This window comes from Pocillopora damicornis, chromosome 6, assembly GCF_964200805.1.
Source record: "Pocillopora damicornis chromosome 6, jaPocDami1.2, whole genome shotgun sequence".
In the NCBI taxonomy this organism is placed as follows: domain Eukaryota; kingdom Metazoa; phylum Cnidaria; class Anthozoa; order Scleractinia; family Pocilloporidae; genus Pocillopora; species Pocillopora damicornis.
The window spans coordinates 1,895,001-1,918,581 of record NC_142675.1 but is presented as its reverse complement, the minus strand read 5'-3'; the positions used below and the strand labels follow the sequence as shown (position 1 = coordinate 1,918,581).

Below are 23,581 nucleotides of genomic sequence, written 5' to 3'. Positions count from 1 at the left end.
TCATATGGATAAATAAAAGCCATAAAACAATTTATGGTCTTTGAAAAAATGAGATAAGACAGTACGTTATCTTTTGTCATTTAAGACTGGTCAAAACAAGAAAAATAAAAACAAATTGATTCGTGAATTTTCTAAAAATTTTTTATTTTTATGTTAAGGGCGCAAAAAACCGCCCTTTAAGATGAGAGGAACTAATTTTTATGGTAGACATAGTGCGACTGACGTGAGCAAGATGTAAACAACTTTCTGATGATGCCGGGCAATTCACAACGCGTTTGACTGACTTCTTGCTTTAAGACGAAACCGCGAGAATCGCGTTTCGATTTTAACTTGCAATAAAAGAGAAGTACTCCGCCTTTAATGGTATTTTAAAGATTCAATAAGAGCGATCAACTTTTTGTACCAACTTCGAAAAGAGTCGCGGGCGGTGTTTCATTATTTTTGTGCTCGAAAGCCTTCTTTCCAAATCACCCCTCTTAAAATATCCCGCAGTAGTATCTCCTCTCCCAAGGCCCCCCTTGCTGACTGATGATGATTCTGAGCAACTGCCCACCTACCCCTCCCCTAACCCAATGACAGTCAACTGATAACAACTTAGGGTTAATGTTTGGTAAAGGGAGGGGTAGGTACTCAGTTGCTCAGAAACTGTCATTGATCCAAATTTGTTAATTGTGTTGATGTAACAGGTAGTCTTTGTGTCATTAAATCTTCAATGGTCCAGGAGAGAACAGCTTTTTGTATGTAGTTGGTTGTTCATTTGGTATTCACTCATGATAATTCAGAATCTACCACCAGAGAATTTTACAAGCCTACTGGTATAGTTGTACTACAAAAGTTCCTTCCCAGCAAAATCCAGCAAACTTTGTCCAGTTAGGCGATACAGACGCCATTCATCTAAGCACACTGCTCCGAGCTTGTCATAGAAATCTCTTGCTATTTTGTTCCAGTAAAGAACACTCCAGTCAACCCTAGCACAACCCTTCTCAACAGCAATCTGAAATAAGGAAAAATAATTAGCAGTTTGTATTTTTACCACACTACACAGGTATCTCTTCAATCACCAAGATGTAAAGCTTAGCAACATGGCTCTCTACAATTTACCAAAACAGGAAATTTGTAAAAAAAAAAAAATTCAACTTACTTTAGCCACTCTTCTCAACATCTCTTTTCCAATTCCTATTCCTGTCCAAAAAATCAAATTGAATATGTCTTTAGGTGCTAATTATCAAGTAACAAATGCTTCATGTGTACCCCTATAAGTGGTTTGAGCTCAGACTTGTATTTGTCATGGAAAAAAGAACAAAATTTGGAAATAAAAAAAAACAATCACAAAAATACGTAGCTAAAATACGACACCCATCAACAATCCCTGATTTGACCTACTCGGGTCAACAGAGGAACAAGCCAACTGCTGCATCAGAGAACAGCACTTAAAAGTTCTCTAACCATATTGCAGTGAGTCACTTATCTGACAACCTGTGTTTGTCAATTATGTATTCACCCTTTAACTCCCAAGATCTGATTGTTAAATCTCCCCTCTGGCTGCTTCACATATCCTTAAAACTTAGTTATGAGAATTTGGTGTTAGATCAAGATAACAACTTCTACCTGATAAGTTTGAATATTCTCATTAGCTGTTTGCTGGATAATTTAGGGTTATTGTAAGGAGAAGTTTTATGTTTATCACTTCTGGGAGTTAAAGGGTTAAGCTGTATAACTTAATCAAATAGTAAGGGTGTTTATGGTCTTTCGCACATTAAAGGAAGATAAACATTTCATGGCTGGAACATCATCTAATCTTTGTTTGTCTTCTCTCAGAGTATATTTAATTTTAAAAATTGTCTACACCTTCACCTTCACCTTAATGTAATTCAATTTAAAATAAGAAATTGATGGTTGGTAAGTACAGCGATGTGACCTATCAAGCAAAAATTTGAACAATGTGCTCTTGTCTTTATTTCAAGAAAATTTACCACTCCAAAATTGGTGAACATTAAGAGACCCTGAGCATTATGCTTGGAATAAAAAAAATTATGCAAGTAACAGGGAATCAACTTGATCAAAGAGATCACCTCTAAAAGCTGAGTCGACATAAAGGTCTTCCAAATAGAGAGATCGGCCTTCCCAGGTGGAATAAATGTTGAAAAATAATGCATAACCAACAGCCTTTTTCCTTGGTAAGCTGCAGTTTTTTTCTTCACTGGGGTTCACCTCTTCTGCTATCAGACAGCTGAACCATGGTGTTTCTCCAAATCCATCCCTCTGCATTTCTGCAAGATAGAAAAAAATTTGTAGCATGCTCAAAAACTCTTTATAACATAGCTAGTAAATTTGTCTAATCAAATTCAATTGTGTGAGCATGCTTCATATTCCTATTGTGCACACTCATGACGTCAGGAAACAAATCAAATCAGCAAACCATCAGGTTGAAAATGTTATAAAACAATTGCTTCATATGTCAGCTGTGTGTTCATTGAGATATGAAGCACTCGGGAAGTTTGGAGAGCACTCAAGAAGCAACTCTTAGGCATCTTTCGTGCTCTCCAAACTTCCCATGTGCTTCATATCTTGATGAATGCAAGCTAACATATGAATCAATTGTTAATGTTTCTATAACTAAGTGAGTGCAATTTGTGACACATTGATAGATCTGTTGTCTCAGTGTGTGAATAATTTGTCACAAATCATTTGGTGCTCTATTAGTCTTGAGAACTCAAAAAATAATCAGGAGAGAGTGCAACGGTGTCTGGCCTTGAAACCTTAATTCTTTTCTTGATGATTCTTGATTTCTTCAGATACATAATAACAAATCTCTTGTATGACCAGATTGTAAAGTTTAGAGGGTCTCTTCACAACCCTTTACACCTAACATCAGTATGTATTTTCTCCCCACTATTTGCTATACATTTCCTCAGATGTTGACAAGGAGAATTTGTTTAGAAATCAAGATCTTCTTCGTTTGGTGATCATTTGTGTTTTTCTTGTTACACCAATGTTTGATTCAGGGCTAATATTTTTAGGAGAAATTTCATGCTGGTCAGTTTTAGAGGTGAAAGGGTTTAAAGTCCTGTAAAGCTTATTTTTCATCAGATTATCATTTCTTAATAATTTCTGAGGGGGGTCAGCAGAGGAGTCATAAGGGATCAGTTGGTGGGGAAGAGTGGGTAAGTTTTCTTTTGTTTTTGCAGCTTTTTTAACCTCAGTCACAGAGAAATCAAAGACTAGCATCTAATTTCTCCTGACAGTATCACCCCTGAATCAAACACTAAGGTCATGAGAATTAAGGAAATGATCACATACTAAACAAGCTCTTGATTGTTAAACAAATTCTCTTTCTCAGCGCCTTAGGAAATGAAGTAGGAATATGCATACTGATCACGTTTGAGTGTGGAGAGTTTCTGTGCACGTTGTGGATCTTACCTTCCTCAGTAAGTTTAACTCTTGATGCTGGTTCCTTCTCAAATACAGCTAAGTCCTATGTAAAAAGAATAATTTAACGTGTTCATTCAAAAGCAAAATTATATTTATGTGTCCTGAAGAATCTCAGAATCTTAGCAACCCCAGCGCATCAAATTAACGATTTTTTTTTACCGTTATCATTCGCAAAATTTCTGGAACATCGTCCGCTGTCGCCATACGCACTTGCCATGTTGCCATTCTCGAACAGTCACAAATCACACCAAGAATGCTGAGAATACCAACTGTGCAAACTGAAAAACCTTATTGATCGTATGCAAAATGCTTGTGTCTGTGCCTCTTCACTCGTAATTGCCGGTGAATATGTAACTCGTTCCCAGGTCTTTCTCGTGCAAAGATGGCCCTTCTCAACATTCCCCTTAACTTTTTATGTGAAGCATGATTGGGCGGGTTTTTTTTTCTCAAGAATCGTTATGATTTCTTCTTACATCTTGTTTTAAATGAGAAGATCTTTTCATTTTGTCATGAACTATTTCTTTTTTACTTGAGTGAATGAAGAGCTGAATTAGACGTGACTCATGAATCATTTTTTCTGCGTGATTATTTCCGGCCATTGGACTTTAGATGGATCGATGGTTTGAATATTATTCGTTATGCGTGGAAAGACCAAATATTTTCACTTGGCTGAGTTTTACAAAGATGTATAAAGGACCTTCTAGAACAGGGGGGACCATTAGAATTTTCCAAAATTTTAGGGGAGGATCAGGTAAATTTTATTGTGACACAACAAAAATCCCCGACCCCTCCTCCTCTCAGGCGGTATGCATTGAGTGGTCCCTTCGCGCAACTATTTATGGAAATTTCACGTCAGTAGTGACCCGTTCTCTCTATCGATTAATAAATTCGCGCTGGGAGAAAAGAAGTGGCACTTTTCTACGCCCTGAAAGCTGCTAAGCGTGCATATGGTTCAACGTGACGGCAAAACAGCTTTACGTCCAATGGCAAGCGAAATCGCTTGTGCCATTGGATATTTTGCATCTTGAAAAAAATTGGTGGCAATAATGCATAATTTTTTTATGCGCTGCGCAACGTGATGGTTTGCAGCTTTCGCTAGCGCGCCTTGAATAAAATGTTAGTGTAATCTAGATGCATAATCTGTGCTAAGGTTTTCTTTACAAAGTTCGAATTTGTACGGTGATTTCAGTATTGCTCATGGTCAAGTCAAGCCGGGGATTTTTGAAAGAAGAATGGATTTCCAAGAATACGACGAGGAAATCATGAAAAGGTATTTTGCGTCAGCTTTTTTAACTGTTCGCTCGCAAGACTTGAACTGCGTACGGCCGAATTCAGCAGCCCCTGGACCTATCATATGATAGTAAAATATGGCGAGGCCGTTTGATTTCAGGGTATGATTGATTCGAAAGAGGACATAAAGGCCCGATCTTTTTCGCGTTGAAAATCGAATACATTCACGTGCAAAGCTGTGATTTTTCTTCTTACAGTCGCCTGACAAATTAAGATAGATTTTGTCTGCAGACAAACTGGAAAATATATCCTTTCTTTTAAAAATTCCAACTGGATTGATCGTTGAGTTTCCATACTTTTTTACTCGCTATACAAATTTAAATTACGGAATTTAACTTTGCTCAGTAACTCGCTTCAGATAATCTTTAATAGCGTGAAACTTTAAAGAATTTTTTCGATCAGATTTGTTTTAGACCAGTTTACTTGGTTGGCCATAATATTTGACAAACAGTTCGATCGGAACCCTTTTTTTACGATCAAAAAGAGCAATTCCATAGATTCATCTGTTACAGTATAATCTAACCGACAGAAAAAACACCATACCGCCTCGTATGACCTCAACTACTTTATTGAAGGCGTGAGTGGCCCAGTGGTCAGAGCGCTGGACTCTGGGTCGGACGGCCCGGGTTCGAGTCCTGGATGGGGCACTACAAGTTGGAATAACTTGTAATGTTCTTACTAAGCAGCGATTCCTAAAGGCATTACACTAATTATTCTCAATAAACTTATTGAAGCCCAGTACAAACTAGATCTTAGCTCACCACTAACACAATCTCACATGTCTCTACAAAGTTCCTTGAAATCTTCTATAGTGGCCCTCCCTCGGTATAGCATTCCAAATAGTCGGTCACTCCCAACAATAACAACAACAACGACGACTATTACTACTTCTACACGACTAAGTCCTTCCATACATTTCCAAATTATTCTAGAACATTTCAGAAGCTTACAAATCGACTATTGTAGTAGTATTGCATCATGACTACGTAAATACTATATATTTTTTTCACTTTCTTATTAATTTATATTTAGTAATTTTTCTTATTCATTCGTTTTTCATTCATTTTCCTTTTTTCATTCGCAGATCTTTAAAATGCAGCGTGCGAAACACCGACAAAGAACGAAGATTGAACGCCAACATGATCGAGCGTAGGAGAATGCAGAACATTAATTTGGGGTTCACCAGTTTGAAAAGACTGCTTCCCCCAACAGAGAAAAAGCAAACAAAGGCAGCTATTTTGCAACAGGCAGTACAGCATATCCTTAGACTTCAGCGAACAGTGGTCCAAGTGAGGGAAAATAACAACATGCTACGAGAAAACTTGGCGGATGAAAGGAAGCAAAGTCTGTGCCGTAGAAGCCAGTTAGGAATTTTGCTAAGCGAGAAATATACTCGAGAGACTGACCAAGTCTTCTCTCATATGGCGCAGACAAAAGGACAAGTGCGAACTCCTCCACATGAAGAACCAAGCGACAGTTCACTGAACCGCTGGCTTTGTTTGCCGTACAGCAACTCAGAAGCTAATTACAAAGGCCATTCGGCCGTTGATCTTCCAAGCAGCCACGATCCAAGAAGAAAGGAGCTTAATTCTGTGATGGAGAAGAAATGTGTAAATTCAGATGGAAAAAGAGACCATGGAAGACGCTTGAACCACTTTGTACGGATGTCAAGACACTCAGCTCGTGGAGATGAATCTGCGCCTTCGAATCCGGAGGTCAGGGTTGGGTACTTCCCCTCGACACGTGACACTTCAGATGCAGGAACATCCAGTCACGGTCCCCGGGGGAACAATTTGCATTGCATTCTCGATGCAATAAATTTCATTGAAAAAAAGTAATTTTGTAAATTAACACATATCTTGCCATGGAGACCTTAAACAGGTCCGTGTAGAATTTCTGTAAAACACTTTCCTTGAACAAGGGTTCATTTTGAATAATTGTCATGTTTGGGGAGAGTAGCTTCTCCGTGTGATATATGAGATTATTTAATAGTTTATTGGCAGGCCCAAGGTAACTAACTGTTTAAACTGTGCTAGATTATAAATATATTTGAGTTAATTTTAGGTACGTAACTCAATATTTGCATAATTTTCCACGCTGGGTGTGGTTATTAGAATTGTGCTCTGTAGATATTCGTTCCCTTTTGTCGTTTATTTCATTCATGTGTTTATTAAATGAGTGAACAATCGATCGAGGGTCTGGTCGACCTTGTTAATGACTTAGTGAAGTTGAAGTTTTGAGAATGTAAATTGGCGTAGGGGAGGAGAGGGTCTTAACACCCCAGGTGGGTGGAGTTGTTAGGCTTTGAGGTCCAGTGTGGATTATTGTGATATTGGAAATTTTCCTCGCCTTGCATTCGTAGACAAAATGTCATGAACACTAACAGGGTTAAATTGTGAGTATTATGTGTGTTTAGAGGCTGGCCTCTGTCTATAGCGGAATTGGATAATGTTGTAGCATCTTGGCTGGATCAAGGTTTATTTAGTTAGTATCTGGAATATTTATAAAGGTACCATTTATAAAATTTTCACGCTGGGCGTGGGTTGACGGAGTTATATTGATTAATTGACTTATTTATTTTTTCTCTTTGTAGCTTATTACAATCATCGCCATTTTTCTACTGCTGTTCTCTTAAAAAGTTATCACTATTTTTGCTATAGAATGACAAAAATTTTATGTAAGAAATGTAGAATGGCATCGGGTTAGTCGACTGGTTCGGCACTCTGAGAGGATAGGGTTGTAAAACCTAAGAGACTGGATTGAAGATTTCGTATGAAAAAGGAAGAGTTATGGCAGGTCCAAACATAACATTAATAAATATTTATTATTACATCACGACTTTTCTCTGATATGTGTATTTTCTCATTCATGACGTAAGCGATGCGTTAAGTTGAAAAGTTTTTAATCTGTGTGCAGGTTGCAAATCTCTACAGCATTTATGCAAAGTGGGAGCGACGCGAGTAAATTTATCAAATGGTTCCCGTGTGAATGGGAAGAATTAACAGATATAACTTCACAGAAAGTAGAAGATACTTGTCGTTTCACGTTTCAAAGGTGCAGTAATTTCACGATTTAGTCCCACATGAAAGCTGTGAATTGTAATTTTGCATTTCACGGAAATAGCTTAAACGAGTGTCACGGTTCTCTTTTCTTTGGGCATTTCAGTCGAAAGACGAGTAGGTCTCTATCCAGTCTCGTGATAAAATAACAAACTGTCTTTTTACAAAAAACAAAACATTTTCCATTTTTCAAAAGCGCGGGAAAACGTGGGTGACCAAGTCGTGATTAGGTTTAATTTTACATCTGATTGGTTGAGAAAGTAGCATGAGTTTTCTGAACCAATCACAGAGAACATAGAGCAAAAAATTAAGGCATCACTTTCGACTCTTAAGTGCAAATTGCTCCAGAATGGAATGATTATTGCAACATTCATTGCCAGCTACGACCTTGATATAATTAAAAACGACAAACAACACCCATCGTTCAAGATCTTAAAAAAAGTATAATTTTAATCGGGACTTACGACTAATCTGTGATAAGATTCACGCTCTTCGCACGAATTGAATTCTTAAAATACGAAATTCACTTAAGCATCCTATTCATGTTGCGAAAATTTTTGTTCAAAAAGTTTTTCTGTTTGAGGTCCGCTAAAAGTGAAATTGTCAAATTCCCCACACGCATTGTCACTTGTATCGCTACTACTGTTTTGTCTTTGTTTTGGTCGCGCACCTTGAATTGGACTTTCACTCGGACTTTTTTCCTCGGCGTCATTTTTTTGGCCTTCGCCAGTAATTTTTTGAGCGTCCTCAACGTATTTTTGGTATTTCTCAGGCTCAATTCTTTTCCGGTCTTTTGCGCGTCGATTTTGAAACCAAACTTGTATCCGGTCTTCTGTCAGTTTTGTAACTTTCTCCAGCTTTAATCGTTCTTCTATGTGTGGGTATTTCGTTTCAGCGTACGCGGCTTCGAGAATCTCAAGTTGTTCTTTGGTGTAGTTTTTTCTTCTTCTCTTCGATTCTTGCTTCTCGTTGGCTGCACATTCAGGAGAACTTGTAGACGTAGTGGACAACCGCATCCTCTTTGGAGCTGCAACAGAAAGAAATTGATATTTCCGTGAAAATGGACAAACGGCGTAGAGCCATCTTCAAAGTGGGTAAGGAAACCACACACGTTGCCCAAGGCTTGGCTATCATATCATGCTAGAGCGCTTTCCGATTGAGATAAAATCACGATGGCCAATGAGGAGAAAGAAAAATACCTTTAAGAGCCAATGAAAACTCAATGTATAAACAAGCAAACCACTTGAGGCGCGGGAGAACGCGGGTGACCGAGTCGTGATTGGTTTTAGCTTTACATCTGATTGGTTGAGTTGGCGGTGCGAGTTTTCTGGACCAATCACAGAGCGAAGTAGAGCAAAACCAATGAAATCTTGGATTACTTTCGACTCTCAATAGAAAATTGCGATAAATCGACAATTTACAGCGCACTTCACGTATGCCGCAAATTGCTCGTTAAGATGGTGAAAGCTCTTTTTTTTTTTTAAATACTGTATTCTGTTATTTATACCTATGTGCATGTCTCTTAAAATGAGCATTGTTTCTGCGCCCTTGCACAAAATTTGTCAATTCTTCCTTGTAATTGCCTCAGTTAACCGATTATTTCCTCCCTGTTTTTGCCTTGAATTGTATTTTATTCATGGAGGAAATTTACTGTGAAACGTTTCATTGCGTTTTGCGTGTTCTTGTTTTAAATAATCCGCAAAAAACTTGTGATAGAATTTAAACGAGTGGTGTTACGTCTCACTCAAAACCATGCGCGCTCAAAACATTCGTTTACGGTAAGTTGAAGTCTTTGCTTTGGCATTTATCAAGGTAAGGGTTAGGAAAAAAAGTCACTCTTGGAAGACAGTCACCTGATTGAGTACTTTCACTGTCCACTAAACCCTCCATAGATGCTCCGCGCTCCCTTGACAGCCCCACATAACACGAAGGCGAAGCCAACATCCCATAATACGCAACCGGCTGCGCTAATGGAAAATGGTAAGCCGCTGGCATGGGAGTGATATCACAGAGGGGTGAAAATGGGATTCTGTGACCAGCAAGAAAATGAACTTGAGCGGAACCAGGATTGAGTGCTGCGAAATCCAAGAAAGAGAGCTGATGGCGTGCTTGTTGAGCTTCTAAGAGAAAATATCGCATTCCACGCTTCATCGCTATCAGAATACTCGCCGCTTCTAAGACATCAGGTGTCAGATTGCTTGGCTTGATGGTGTCTTGAGCATCGGTCATTCTCTGTATGTTTTCTTCCTAAAAAAAAAAAATTAAGATTTCTGACAAGGCAGTCAACTTCTAATGGAATATTGTACAAGATCCGACCAGAATTACCAGATCCCCAGGAAAAGGGTGAGGTTAACATCCTGAACCTCCTTACGGGAGAGGAGGGAAGGGGGTTTTTGTTCAATGGGAGGGGAGGGAGGAAGGGGTATTGAATGAATGAAGGACTTTATTTAAGTGTCAATAGTATCTAGCTTGAAGAAAACTAATTGGGGACACTGTTTACGTATAAAAATATACCTAAGCTACATAAAGTTAAAATTATTTACACTTCAATTCATAATGTATAGAATAGATAGATAAATAAATAAATAGGTGAATGAAGTCTAAAAACTTAGTGCAATAAGCCTAGAATATATGAAATATAAAACTGTTTTGTTTTATGACAAAAGAACACGGTTTGAATAATTTTTTGCAAATAGGAAATGAATTTTAAAAAATACACATTTAAAACAATCGGCTCAGAGAAAAGCATACACCTTAAATTACTATTTCCTCGTATTCATACAGACTGAACTGAAATACCTTTGGAGATTTCTGAGTTTGCTCTAACCTGGATGTGCCCATGAAATTATCAAGAACGGCCTTAGTTTACTCTTTCCTAAGTGTATAAAATACTTAAGAATCAAACCAAGGGTTCTAAATTAACTGCAATTAATTCGCGTTGAATCAAAAACGGCACCAATTAAAAATATGTGGAAACAACAAAACAGATTCGTTTTTCTCTTCCAGAACGGTGATCGGTTTATGAACTGACATATTACAACGTTATGGAAATATTCTCTCAAAGCACAGTAAAATTAAGCATTCACAATCTCACATAAATTTAATCGTAGTTCAACATAGTGTACAATTATTTCTGGGAAGTTTAGTGATTGATCAAAACCGTGAATAAGCGAACGAGAGAAATTAGCTTGCCTCGAAAATGCATTTTAGCAAAAACATGAATGAAACTAAGGTGAGAGTGAATTAAAATGTTAGATGCTGATGGTCACAAAATTTTTTCAACCGTCGCAGAATTTAAAATCGCCATTGATTTTGACGTATATACTAACTGTGACGCTTTGTAACGTTCAAATAAAACTGTAAAAGGATCAGTTTACAAATGGCGAATAAACATCTAACTGAAGGTGATTCGTGATTTTTTCAACGTTTGACTTACAAGAAAAGTAAAAAGATTTATTTCAGTAAACGACAGAAACGCACTCTCAAAGAAAATCGTCGATAAATGAGGATCGAATTTTCATTGAACAGTCGGCAATTAAGTTTTGGTTAATTAGAACCTCGCTTGAGTCGATCTCGCGGCCAACTGATCGGTCATCTCAATAAGTTTTAAAAAGTAAAAAGGAACATACTAACTCGTTTTTATTTAAAACTAGATACAATTCGTTTATTTTAAGAATTCTGTCCCTTTGGCCGTTTTCATTGACTCAAGTCAGTTTTAAGCTAATCCTTGAGCTGTCAAGTGACTGTCGGACGCGATTTGTTGTTCTCTTAACAACCCTCGCGAAGAACTAAGAACCGATTAGCTTTTAAACAAGGTTTACCAGCTTAAAACTACTTATATTTGCATAAAATAGTTCTAGCTTAACCCTAACGACGATTCTTGTTTGTCTTTTCTAGTAAACAATTCTTCAAAGCCTCTTGCATCAAACAAGTTAGAGGAAATATTCCGCGGGCTTTAATTATGATTTGCTGGGAAATCTCGCGCTTGTAGGGAATCTACCTCAAATGTCTAATTAAACCATACCTTCAATTGTATAATCGTTAAAAGCTGATGCTTGCAAGAAACAAATCTCCCTTTTTTTGGCCGATCGTGGCCTAACCAACCAAGCTTTTCGTCATTCTAACTTTTCAAAACACGGTCTGACTTTGCGGTGAAGCTCGCGTCAGCTTCATCGCGTTCTCTGATTGGCTACGTATGCGTTAATTAAAATACTTGGCGCTTTAGAAGGGTTTTTTAGCTTGGGAGTGTTTGAAGAGAAGAAAAAACCTCACGTACTTGACAAATTTTCAGCAACATTTATCCAAGTCAGTATCAAAATTTTTCACGGCTGAAATTCATGGCATTCAAAACCCATGCGTGGTCTTTTCAACTTGTACCTTTGTGTAAAGCGTCTAAGAGAATCATCGCTGAGATTTTTATGCTGGTGAGAACACTGCTGGGCGGAGTCGAGATTTTGCAAAAATATCATGACGAGCCAGACGTTCTTAGCAACCGAAAAAAGAGCTTTGGATCCTGCTGAGATCGAGGAGTTTTACTCCACGATCTCAGCTTGACGTCCAGCAGCTTGCAACATTCCATTGTAACAATATCCCTGCTACTGATCATTTATGTTACGCTGAAAGTGCGAACTTTCGCGCGAGCGTGTTATAATCCTGAAACGAGAGTGTGCGTTTATAATTAAAATTTCTATTTTGGTAATTAAAAACGTGTCAGTGAATGTATGCCACGTTTGGAGCCGATTTTATTTGCTGACTTTCCAAGTCAGCTTTCCTTTTCTGAAACCGCTCTATTTTCTGGACCGTAAACCGCCAGACAAATACGTACGTGCCAGCAAATCGATACTAAGAAAGAGTATAATAGACCCTTTTTGTTGAACGAATCTCGGATTTCGTCATTTTTGGGTCATTTTTAACACCCACGCGAAATTCCCCCTTTTTTAAGTCTGCCTGAAATGAACAAGGGACGAACCGGACGCCACGACTTTTGCCTTCGATTAATGCACGCAACACGCTCACGCTACGACTACAGACGAAACGCGTATGTCGATCAAAATGAGAACGTTGCGGAGTTTGACGGCGAAATTTAGCCGTTTAAACCGTGAAGTAGTGCGAATTCAGCATGTTAAATTTTTGATACTGTAAAATTTCGGTTATAAGCCCTTGGCTAATACTAACTACTTAATAACCGGGCGCGAGGGCTTAACTGTAAAATTCCAGACTGAGGGATGAAATTTTTGCTTTATGAACCGAGCCTCTGGGCGAGGTCCATAAATCAAAATTTCAGCCCGAAATTATGGAATTTTACAGTAAAGCCCTAGCAAACAAGGTTATTAAGTTTTTTTTATAATATGGCTTCAAATAGGTAAAGCGCGTGAAATAGAGTGAACTTATACATTGCCTTCATTTTCCGTCACAATTTCGTCAGGATAATAAAATTCAGAAAAGAAATGTTTTTCAGAACGCATAGTTAAAGAAGAGATACGTTTTTTGTTCAATTCCTTGCTTTTTTAACGAAGTTCCTTTCAGCGAAAGTCACTAAGTTCGCTAGGTTTTGTAAACCAAAACCGTGGCGGAAAAAATCTGCTATGCCCGTGGGCGTTTACCGGGGGATTACGGACCGCTAATTAACCAATCTGAGCGCGCGTGCTATCGCAGCCATATAATAAAACTTTGTAAAGGGTTTTGGGTAGGTTTAGCGGATTGAAAAGCGTTTAGAAACAAGCCATGGTAATGTTGATCTAAATTCGTTTTTAATTTAAAGTCATATTAAAGCAAAATTTCCAGTTGGCACTGTCATCCAGCAGAGGGGGGAAGCGGGGTTATCGGGGGGCCTATAACCGGATTGTTTTGTCTGCAGGTAGATAATCTAACCAGAATTTTACAGTATACACTTCAGGTCGTTTTACACGGTACGAAATTATCGCAGTGTATTCAACAATTTCCCAGGCTGAAGTCGCAATACTTTATATTTTAAAAGCCAGCCGTCTATCATACTGCATTTTCTTTTATTTCAACCAGTACACGACTGAAATAGGACACATCCAAAGCCCGCTCTCTCCCACCCACTATATGATGCTAAAGTTCCCACTGAGGCAAACTTTCACACGCGAAGTGAAAACACTTGGTAACGTTATCGATCAGTAGGAATGCCTGCGGGTGTGTTAATCGACCGAACTACATAAGTTGAATAAGTACGCTACGGTTTTTTTTTTGTTTTTTTGAATCATTGGTTCTCGCCCCCTTTTGCTTTTTGTTTTCGGCACCACGTTTCCGTATTACAATTCCATATTATTTGAAAGGATCCCCCCCCCCCCCCACGAAAAAAAAAAAGAAAATTGGATGATGAATAAATTTGGAACTTATTGAACAATTATTTGTTTGTTCATTCAAAGAGGGTATTCTTACGTTAAAAAAATAGCCGAATAGCCGCTATGATGGAAAGGGTATTCTGATAAAGACTTATTATTATTATAATAGTAATGAAAGGTAGCATCGTGAGGGAATAACATCACTTTCCAGGTTCTCCCATACCATAATCTAACAGAAATACTTAACAATTATTCCACGAGTACGCATTGGATATGAGCTGGTAGATAGCCAACCAGAGGATTGAAGTTGGCTATAACCATGTCTTACCCAACACACGCGAACCAAAATACTTATTATGCTATATATCCCAGAAGCACTCAGGCATACAACTATGCCAGGACTTCAACTTGGGTGAACCAAAGAGGATATATAACACTTGCTAGAACTTCAAAACCATGTGCGAACCAAAGTACTTATTATGTTATATATCCCAGAAGCACTCAGGCATACAATTATGCCAGGACTTCAACCTGGGTGAACCAAAGAGGATATATAACACTTGCTAGAACTTCAATATCTTGTGCGAACCAAAATACTTATTATGTTATATATCCCAGAAGCACTCAGGCATACAACTATGCCAGGACTTCAACCTGGGTGAACCAAAGAGGATATATTACACTTGCTAGAACTTCAAAACCATGTGCGAACCAAAGTACTTGTTATGTTATATATCCCAGAAGCACTCAGGCATACAATTATGCCAGGACTTCAACCTGGGTGAACCAGAGAGGATATATAACACTTGCTAGAACTTCGATACCATGTGCGAACCAAAAGTACTGCTCATGTTATATATCCCAGAAGCACTCAGGCATACAATTATACCAGGACTTCAACCTGGGTGAACCAAAGAGGATATATAACACTCACTAGAACTTCGATTTACCATGTGCGAACCAAAATACTTATTATTCTGCTGAAAAAATAGCAACCAAACCCCACGAATTTTTTAACATCCGGTTTGCTCTGGCTCGTCATGCCCTGACCTGTCACCAGCTCCTCACAAATTATTGTAATTTGACATACCTTACATAGATCAATGATCGAAGTTTATAACCCAGTGCGGTGCTGAGCTGAACGTACCCGGAGAAACAGAGCAAAAATAAATAAATAAATAAATAGAAGCAACCCGGGGAAGTCACTGCGTTTTAAGTCAGATATATCAATTTTAACGCAAGTAATAGATCGGAACCGACAACTTTTTGGTCTTCACTTTCAATTTTATTGATAACCTAAGCGTTATATTATATTCTTAGCATTAGGTTCTGACCTAGTGGAAAAAGTTCTCTTTATGCCCTAATGTTTTTCCTTGAAAAAGGAATATCATTATGACGGATATTGCTACGACATTAGAATCATGAAAGAATATTTTGATTAAGATATTACAGGTAAGCCGATGTACAGCTCGCAATTCTATAATAAATTGAATTCTACACGGATTTTGATTAGTTCTTGGTTCTCATCTGTTGGAGGGCAGACGCATAGATGACGTTACCATTAATAACTTCAGTTTTGCTTCTTTATTATAAAAAACAAATAGATTCCATGTTGCTGTGCGTATGTCCTGTGGTAGATCACATCAGTGACACACTTGGCTGCGCCCCGTGTGCCACGTTTTGTTCATACTACATATGAACGTCGTGTGTGATCTATTATTGCACAAACACACGGAAACGTGAAATCTATTTGATAAAATAAGTACGGGGACCGTTTCCCTATAAGAAACGTCAGAGATTGTGCATAGGCACGCGTTGTCATGGACATATAATAATGATGATGATGACGATGATGATGAAAATGATAATGACGACGAAAGTGAAGAAATTAAAGGCACAAACAATTGGTCAGATCTGGCTAATCAGATTGGTTCATTCATAAATGGTACATGTATTCAGTAATAAGTCAGAACTTTCCTATCAGATGACGTAATCACTAAACTACAACCACTATTCCGATGGATTTTTATTTTCAAATTTTAGGAAAAGTCTCTTTCGAAAGGCCTCTTTCCTACTATTCATTTTGTGAAACTGGCCTGATCCAGGCGTTCAGTTAGTAAAAAGAGCGAATCGTAAACGGCGCGATGCAGGAGGTTTGGGTCGGGTGGCGACTCGACCCAAGCCTCCCTGTTTTTTTCTTTTTTTTTCACTCCTCCGCTGTTATCGCGCTTCGCTTTACTAACCAAACGCTTGGAACACGCTCTTTTAATCTGATCAGTCTAATCAGTCAGTTCTGACAAATGGTAAGCACCCTAATTATTGTAATCAACGCATTGTGACCAACTCTTCGGACGCTGTCGGATGGATCGCCACAGTTTCGTCGAAATCTTTTTTAGTTGCCCCCATCTTGACAGCAACGGAAAAACCTTGTAGCATCTCATCGCAGCCAATCCCAAGAATGTGAAGTCCAAGGATCTATGGAAAAAGAAATCTAAAACGTCAATCCAAAACACTCACTGAAATATCCGTTATACTTAACCTTTACAAACTAACATCAGTTTAAACGGTTAAGAATGTATGAAAGTCATATATTTGAACTGCGGATAAAGACGTGAATGAAAGTGATCCTCACAGTAATGTGCACTACCTAGGCAGTAGTAAAATTCAGGCCCGTACGGGATTTGAACCCACGACCTCTGTGTTAACTGTGCAGCACTCTACCAACTGAGCTAACAAGCCAACTGGGAGCTGGTCATGATGTTGGTTCTAAATAAACCCGTGAAGTGATGAATAAACGGTTAAGAATATATGAAAGTCATATATTTGACCTGCAGATAAAGACGTGAATGTTTAAGCTTGGTGTGAATGAATTAAGGGTATTGCTACTTCTGTTTAAAGGAATGCCAGACCATTGTAAGTTAACCCTCTCCTAACCTTTTCTTCAGGCAGAAGACAAACAAGTTTCATCATTGTGCTGGTCTTTCGATGAGTAAGCGCATGATACATGTTGCTGAACGTAGACTTGTAAACTTTTATTTTATCTTTTCCATATTTCTGCTCTGCCTCCTCTGAAAAAAAAGAAGACGGTCAACTTCAGTTAGCCTTCTCGTTTCATTTGAGTTACAGCATTCACTCTTTCCTAGCGGAGGTCGGATACCTGATATCGTCTTCAGGAAATTCTCGTTGTTGTGCTTTCAACGAGTTCTATATCGCACTAAAAACCCTTGTTAATAAATTCCAACATTCAGAAAATTGTACTGCCTACGCGCATGGTGCAATGAAGAGGGCTTACGTTGCTTCAATTGGCGATTCGCCGGCCTCAACAACCGATTTTTTTTTAGTCGCATATTTTGCGTCAAAGCGGCTTTTTCCTATGTTTTCATTTGAAATTTGCGCGGACAACTGCTGCGTTGCCGGCTAAAAATTGATTCCCTTGCACATGCCCAACTATTGACCGCTGTGTTATAAATGGTAGTTACCCTGAGTTAACCCCACAGTTCCAATTGGTGGATGACTGAACACCACTGTTGGTATGTTGCTGTAATCCAGCTTCAAATTCGACTGACCATCAAACAATCTGTGGGCGAGTCTTCGCCCAGCTGCAATCGCCACTGAAATAGAAATATACAAAAATATTTATAAAAAGTCTATAAAATACCAAGGGTTAATTTCTCCTGAATTATCACTAATTCTAAATTTCAGGTCTTTCTATATCTGTTCCGCTATCATACTTGCGCTTAACAAATCGTAACCTGAGTCACTTCTATTCCTGCCGACTCAAACGCAATATAAGTTTACCAAACGCCTGCGAAAACGCGCACAAGAGCATTTTACTCCGATGGCTAACAACTGTCCAATAACCACAGCCGTGCAAAAAAAAGGGAAAAAAAACCGCAAAATTTCACACAAACTCTAACTTCGAGGTCGTATTTCAAGATGGTGCTTAATTTTGGCACCGCAACGTTCAGAAAGATCGGAAAATCATCGGGAGTCTTAAGCAGTGTTCGGGAGTCCTTGGAAAGTCTTAGGTAATTGTTCGGAAGTCGTCGAGTTTGACGGAAATTCGGTATTTTGAATACTATAATCAGACTCATTTTGAATGCTATAAGCATAACTCGTGAAAATCAGGCAGGTATACTATTCTGAGAGTAACAACTGTGTATATCTTTACCTGGCGTGAGAAGTGCTTTCCCGCAAACATCTCCTAGTGCGTATACACCTGGCCGGGAAGTGTTTTGAAACTTTGCGGGAAAAAAAATCAAACCTTTAGAGATCTCGTACCAGTCAGGTTTAAGATACAAGCACAAGTGTCTTTTACGATTTTTCATGATTACAAACAAACCTCATCAACTATTATATGTCCTTTGCTGTCCACATCTATTCCCTGAGAATGTCAAAAGGTTATAATTCTTATCAGTAAGTGTCTTTCAAACTAGTTTTAATGTAAGTATAGTGTTGTAGAGACAGTCTCGAACTGTTCTGTCCAAATGAACAAAGATTCTCGCAAAAAATCCCCCTGTCATATGGATGCCCCAACACACCTGTTGCTTGAGAGTATTTTCATGGCATTAAGGGTGCTGTGTATGTTGTTGCTTACTTACCAGACCATCTATTCCAAGGGAGTCTGTGTTTGGAACTCTCCCAATTGCCAGTAAGACGCAGTCAAACCCGGACAGAGCCACCTTATCTTGCTTGTTTTTCAAGATGTGAATGGTCATCAGACCAGTTTCACTGTCTTTTGTGATCTCCTGAATCTAGAATGTGCGAAAATATTGAAAACCTTAACTGACAAATCCGAAAGCATTTTCCGAGACCCAATTACCTCGAAATCTTTAAATCAAAATAATTTAACACCAACAACAACAAAAACCATTCCTCATCTTCCTTGATTAAGTAATTTATTTTCAAATGGTGTCAGAGAGGGCACAAATCTTCAAAATTGTAAAAACTGTGAAAGCTTCGAATAAAATGGACAATTCAATGAATTTTTAGGCTGCAACTGATGATCTGATTGATATAATTTTGTTGAATAAAAATTCCTCCAATTAGTGAATCGACATTTCTTGAAAGATTGTTCGGGAGACCAGAATCAGACCAAAGATCACCCCCTGTAGCTGACAATAAGAGTTATTTTTAAATTTAAGAAAGTTTAAAAACTTATCAACAGAAGTTAGGTGTTGACCACTAAAGCCAGATTTAGGGTTTAACCTCATGTTTAACTTACTGAAGTGTGAGTTTGCAAGTCAATTCCAGCTTTCACCATTTCATTTGTTGCCCCTTCGCTAAGCATGGAGTCAAATGTTCGCAGAACCTGTAATTAAAAAGAATTTCACATACCCACTCAGTTATTTAATTATTTTGAGAAAATAACACTATAAACTCAAAGAATTTTGAAGAACTTTATACATGGGCTATTACCCTGTCATATCTTATGAGAGATGAAACTTTGGACCCAAGAGCATTGAGTATTCCTGCTAACTCAATGGCGATATACCCTGCTCCGACTACAGCAACTTTCCTGAAAAAAAAAAAAAAAAATATATATATATATATATAATAATATTATTTCTTACAAAATCAGTAAAAATGCTCGAGATGAGAGGAAGGGGATCCTTTAAACCCTGATATCATTACTCATATCCTCCATATTGTTTCCTTTACATTTTCCATGTTACTGATGAGGAGAATGTGTCAAATGATCAAGTTCTTGTTTAGTTAACAATCAATTTCCATACTCTTGCGACCATTGTGATTCAATTAGCAGTGATACTTGTAAGAAAAATCAGATGCCAGTCACTCTTGGAAGTTAATAATGGTAACTTAAAGATAGCCAAGGGGAATATAACTCAGTGGTGATTGAAAAAAAAAACGGTCCTTGGCCAAGCAACACCCCTTGGTCAAGTATAGCCAAAATTAAGACTGTACAGATTTTTTCCATCCACAAATGAGCCCAATAGTCCATGTCACAAAATGCCCAAATGGTAGGTACATTTCTGTTGGTAGGCATGTCGCATAAACTGTCCTACTGCATGGTCCAATTAAACAGATCATGCACACATTCTCTTAATGGAGAGAAAATTTGGCTGTTGATAATCAATCACACTCAAGAATTTTGTTAAAGTTTTGATTACTGCTAATCACAAAATTTTGTTTCATACACTCACTTTGGTAGATCCTCTAAATCAAAGAAGCCATCACTGGTGATACCATACTCACAACCTGTTCAAAGATGATTGAAGGTAATCAGGAAATAATTTGAATTTGTAAAGACGTCATTAACTTAACAATACTAATTTATTGATTTAAAATTGTTATAAATTTTATGACATTATTCACATACCAAATGGATCTCTACCTGAGCCTCCAGAGCTCACCAACTTACAGCTAGTCTTATAGGTTTATTTTTTAAAAATCATTAACCTAACAAGATGATTAATTCATTACCACAGGGCTCAAGCCTCTACCCTTTCTGAAGTTGCCACCTGGCAACCTCAAGAGTGCAATTAAGTGGTTATTCATTTCAACAATAAAGTTGCATAACAAACTTACTTTTTGACATTCCTGTAAATTAGTGGGAATAAGTCAAAAAAATTTTTTGTCACACCTGGAAATGCTGGTACAGTTGGCCGCCCTCCAATCGCAATTAAAATGTGTTTACTGCTGTAAACAGCATCTCCAACTTTAACATTGCCCTCTGGAGTGAACACAGCATGACCAGGAATATACTCCACATCATCCTACAAAATAAGGCAAGTTATAGCTAGCTACTAATTCAGTTAATCCATTTAAAAAAGAATTTATAATGATATCATACATCTTGCTGATTGTCTGACGGATTGAATTTTGTCAATGACAAAAGTAAAAACTTAAAATTAACATGAAACACAAGAAAAGTAACACTAAAGCTGTCTTAAAATCACCTTTTTCAAGTTGTTCTCATAAATACCATTCAGTCTCTTGACGTAAGCATCTCTGGACTTCTTAACAGTCCTGTTATCAAGCATAATGAGCTAAATTATTTCCTGATAGCACAAAGATATTCTCATTTTCATTTAATTTAATAAATTTTGAGCAAGAAAGATGAAATCACAGTTAAATTAGATGTAGAGAAGTCTCACATAAAAATCTGATAATTGAATGCCATTGTACTTACGCCCATGAGAAGTTATTTAGAGTAACGTCAAAGCCATAATCAGCATGATCATGAATGTATTCTGCATGGACAGCTGTATTAAACATAACCTAAAACCAGAAAATGCCTTTATATATCAGGACAAAAAGTATATAACAACACAAATTGTCCTCTTTTTCTCTCTCTTATTCAAAGGTTTAAATGAAGCTTGCGCAAAATGTAGATTAGGCAAGTTTATTCACAGGAAGTCTGTCTAAATTATATGTTCATAAGTTTTAGGGGCTCAATGGCCAAAAATTACCAGAGCTGATCCACAGTTTCTGTACTCCTCTCTGGAGAGGGGTAACATTAGGTAAGGGTGCCCTCTGTCCAATAGTAAAATACATTGTTCCTCCCACTGCTTTAAGTTAGATCTTTAAAACTGAGTAGCCCAGTGAACTGATAATTGGGCATGGCAATCTTTCCCCTTAGAGTTAACCTAGTCTACACAGACTTAATTTCGATTTCAGTTGACCCCTGTTATTGCAGAGTTTATTTCAGTCATTTCTTTATGCGTTTCACCCGGGGGCTGGCTCTTGTCTGCAATGGCCAGGTGTCCATAATAGCTAGGTGTCTGCAGGACAAAAGTCAACTGTAACAGAAAAGTATATAAGAGAGTGTAACTGACCTTCTTAGGGACACAGCCAACATTGACCTAGCAAAGTGAAAATAGAAGGAAGGTTACTTATCCTGTATTGCCATGTTACCCTGCATTAATATGCAACACCTGCATCAATACTTATGGGCTCGATTCTCTATCTCCATTTTCCCTTTAACCTCAAAGAATGACTAGCATCTAATTTCTCTTTGCAATATCCCCCCTGATTGTTAAATGAATTCTCCTCATCAGCACCTCAGGAAATATAGAGAGAACAGTATGGAGAATATGCACATTGATGGTAGGGTGTAAAGGGTTAATCTAAGTTTTTTAATTTTGCAGAGAAGGTTACGGTGTTCTCCTTTTCAGGTGCTAATCTAAAAAAAATTTATCACCTCTGGAACCTTGCATCACCACCTTAAATTCTTTGGAATTTCTTGAAAATTCAATGGGTAAAAGGATTGCTCTACCAGTTTGAAAGTTTCTTTTACCTGTTGTGCTTAAAACAATGGAGAACACTGGGGGAGTTTCTTAAGCTTAATTTCCACTGATTTCTTTAGCTGGGTGTTTGTCTTTGCCTCCACACAAGAAACTTGGATTCATCTCTCACACAGCTATGAGTTATTTTATGAGAACGAGACTTTCTATGTATTTGAGGCTATGAATATGCATGATGAAATTTTTCTGATTTCCAAGAGCAAATGTTTAAGAAACTTTGATTTGGTTACCAGAGAGAAAAAGTTCTGAAACCTTTTTCTGAAAAATCATTTGTTATATTAAATTGAGTACATGCCTTTTATTAACTATAATAATAGTCCACTTAAGGCCCCTCTCTTCTTTGGATCACTTGACATTTTGAAAGTAATAATGACTGTGCAATTTTAAAATAAATTTTTTTCTCCATAGTATCGTGTGATTAAAATTTAATTAATTTGACTTATTGAAATTACCAATTAGTTTATGACTAGAGATGAGGTTGTTAGTAATTATTGCGGCAAAGCGTGATCAATTTCGCGGAAAGAATAGTTTTTTGGAAAGTCTACACATTTATGTGACTACATATGGTCATATGACTACATGGCAACAGTTTTGCCTAGGTACGCATGTAAAATTCTTACCGGAATGAAATTTTCAAGATTGAAAAAAGACGGATATAGAGGATCGAACACTAGGTGCACGCAGCGACTTCATATCTTGCCAGTATTATGTTAAATTTGTTGTGTTGATAGAAATACAAAAACACAAATTGTGTACAGTCATGCTGGTGGAGCTATTTTGCTGTGCCCGATTGCAAAACCATCAGTGGTACCAGCAAACAACATCTGCTGATTCATTGCTTTTGGGGCAAGGAACAAGGGCCAATAAACAAAGCATAGCTGTAGACCCAACCCAAAAGGACTTAGTTAATCCTAGTTAAGCTAATCCTTGCTAAAATCAAGAAAACTCACACAAGTTCCACCGAGTCTTCCATGTTCGATCACAGCAGCTTTTGCTCCGAGCGAAGCAGCTCTTCTCGCACTAGCGAGACCTCCAGATCCACCACCGATTGCAATGTAATCAAAGGTTTTCACTGTTTGAGACATCATGCACCGAAAACACAACCTCATCTGAATTGAAAAGTAATGTGATTAGGTCACGGCGATGAGCAAATTTCTTTGTGACCGAACTTTTCTCCAGTTCCTCTCGCTGGTACCGACTCAGAGAGGACTGGAACATTGAGTTA

At 37.9% G+C, this 23,581-nt stretch overlaps 5 protein-coding genes across 5 annotated transcripts in view; 2 read left to right on the top strand and 3 right to left on the bottom strand.

The window, feature by feature from the left end:
* Nucleotides 1–119: 119 nt before the first annotated feature.
* On the bottom strand, nt 120–3,796 carry LOC149043394 (thialysine N-epsilon-acetyltransferase-like). Its single transcript, XM_089209989.1, has 5 exons — nt 3,592–3,796; nt 3,421–3,475; nt 2,073–2,270; nt 1,142–1,182; nt 120–994 (listed from the first exon to the last, which is right to left on the bottom strand). Exons 1-5 carry the CDS (start codon nt 3,655–3,657, stop codon nt 827–829), a joined length of 528 nt encoding a protein of 175 aa, XP_089066115.1. The 5' UTR covers nt 3,658–3,796; the 3' UTR covers nt 120–826.
* A 2,016-nt stretch (nt 3,797–5,812) lies between these two features.
* On the top strand, nt 5,813–6,569 carry LOC149043393 (uncharacterized). The gene has a single exon (XM_089209587.1). The coding sequence runs from the start codon at nt 5,862–5,864 to the stop codon at nt 6,558–6,560; it is 699 nt and encodes a 232-aa protein (XP_089065713.1). The 5' UTR covers nt 5,813–5,861; the 3' UTR covers nt 6,561–6,569.
* Nucleotides 6,570–8,204: 1,635 nt separating this feature from the next.
* LOC113681011 (uncharacterized) lies at nt 8,205–11,923 on the bottom strand. Its single transcript, XM_027198102.2, has 3 exons — nt 11,806–11,923; nt 9,635–10,028; nt 8,205–8,808 (listed from the first exon to the last, which is right to left on the bottom strand). The coding sequence occupies exons 2-3, from the start codon at nt 10,008–10,010 to the stop codon at nt 8,318–8,320; spliced, it is 867 nt and encodes a 288-aa protein (XP_027053903.2). The 5' UTR covers nt 10,011–10,028; nt 11,806–11,923; the 3' UTR covers nt 8,205–8,317.
* A 3,429-nt stretch (nt 11,924–15,352) lies between these two features.
* LOC113679631 (glutathione reductase, mitochondrial) lies at nt 15,353–23,547 on the bottom strand. The gene is made up of 14 exons (XM_089209975.1): nt 23,307–23,547; nt 21,889–21,915; nt 21,243–21,331; nt 21,010–21,079; nt 20,694–20,826; nt 20,254–20,308; nt 19,508–19,607; nt 19,314–19,400; nt 18,691–18,843; nt 18,432–18,473; nt 18,261–18,330; nt 17,569–17,700; nt 17,024–17,157; nt 15,353–16,564 (listed from the first exon to the last, which is right to left on the bottom strand). The coding sequence occupies exons 1-14, from the start codon at nt 23,463–23,465 to the stop codon at nt 16,415–16,417; spliced, it is 1,401 nt and encodes a 466-aa protein (XP_089066101.1). The 5' UTR covers nt 23,466–23,547; the 3' UTR covers nt 15,353–16,414.
* Nucleotides 23,548–23,557: 10 nt separating this feature from the next.
* Nucleotides 23,558–23,581, top strand: part of LOC113677764 (uncharacterized) — a 21,647-nt gene continuing 21,623 nt past the window's right edge. Inside the window, exon 1 of the mRNA XM_089209974.1 lies at nt 23,558–23,581. This exon is cut by the window's right edge and continues 594 nt beyond it. The gene's annotated coding sequence lies outside the window, so the exon portion shown is untranslated.

Coding starts and splice junctions, on each gene's coding strand:
- LOC149043393 (XM_089209587.1), top strand. CDS start 5,862: ATGATCGAGCGTAGGAGAATGCAGAACATTAATTTGGGGTTCACCAGT.
- LOC149043394 (XM_089209989.1), bottom strand. CDS start 3,657: ATGGCAACATGGCAAGTGCGTATGGCGACAGCGGACGATGTTCCAGAA. Junction 3,476..3,591: donor AAATTTTGCGAATGATAACG/GTAAAAAAAAAT, acceptor CTTTTTACATAG/GACTTAGCTGTATTTGAGAA. Junction 2,271..3,420: donor AGTTAAACTTACTGAGGAAG/GTAAGATCCACA, acceptor TCTATCTTGCAG/AAATGCAGAGGGATGGATTT.
- LOC113681011 (XM_027198102.2), bottom strand. CDS start 10,010: ATGACCGATGCTCAAGACACCATCAAGCCAAGCAATCTGACACCTGAT. Junction 8,809..9,634: donor CAGTGAAAGTACTCAATCAG/GTGACTGTCTTC, acceptor TTTCTGTTGCAG/CTCCAAAGAGGATGCGGTTG.
- LOC113679631 (XM_089209975.1), bottom strand. CDS start 23,465: ATGAGGTTGTGTTTTCGGTGCATGATGTCTCAAACAGTGAAAACCTTT. Junction 19,608..20,253: donor GATTTAGAGGATCTACCAAA/GTGAGTGTATGA, acceptor TTTTTTTTTCAG/GAAAGTTGCTGTAGTCGGAG. Junction 18,844..19,313: donor ACTTGCAAACTCACACTTCA/GTAAGTTAAACA, acceptor CGCACATTCTAG/ATTCAGGAGATCACAAAAGA.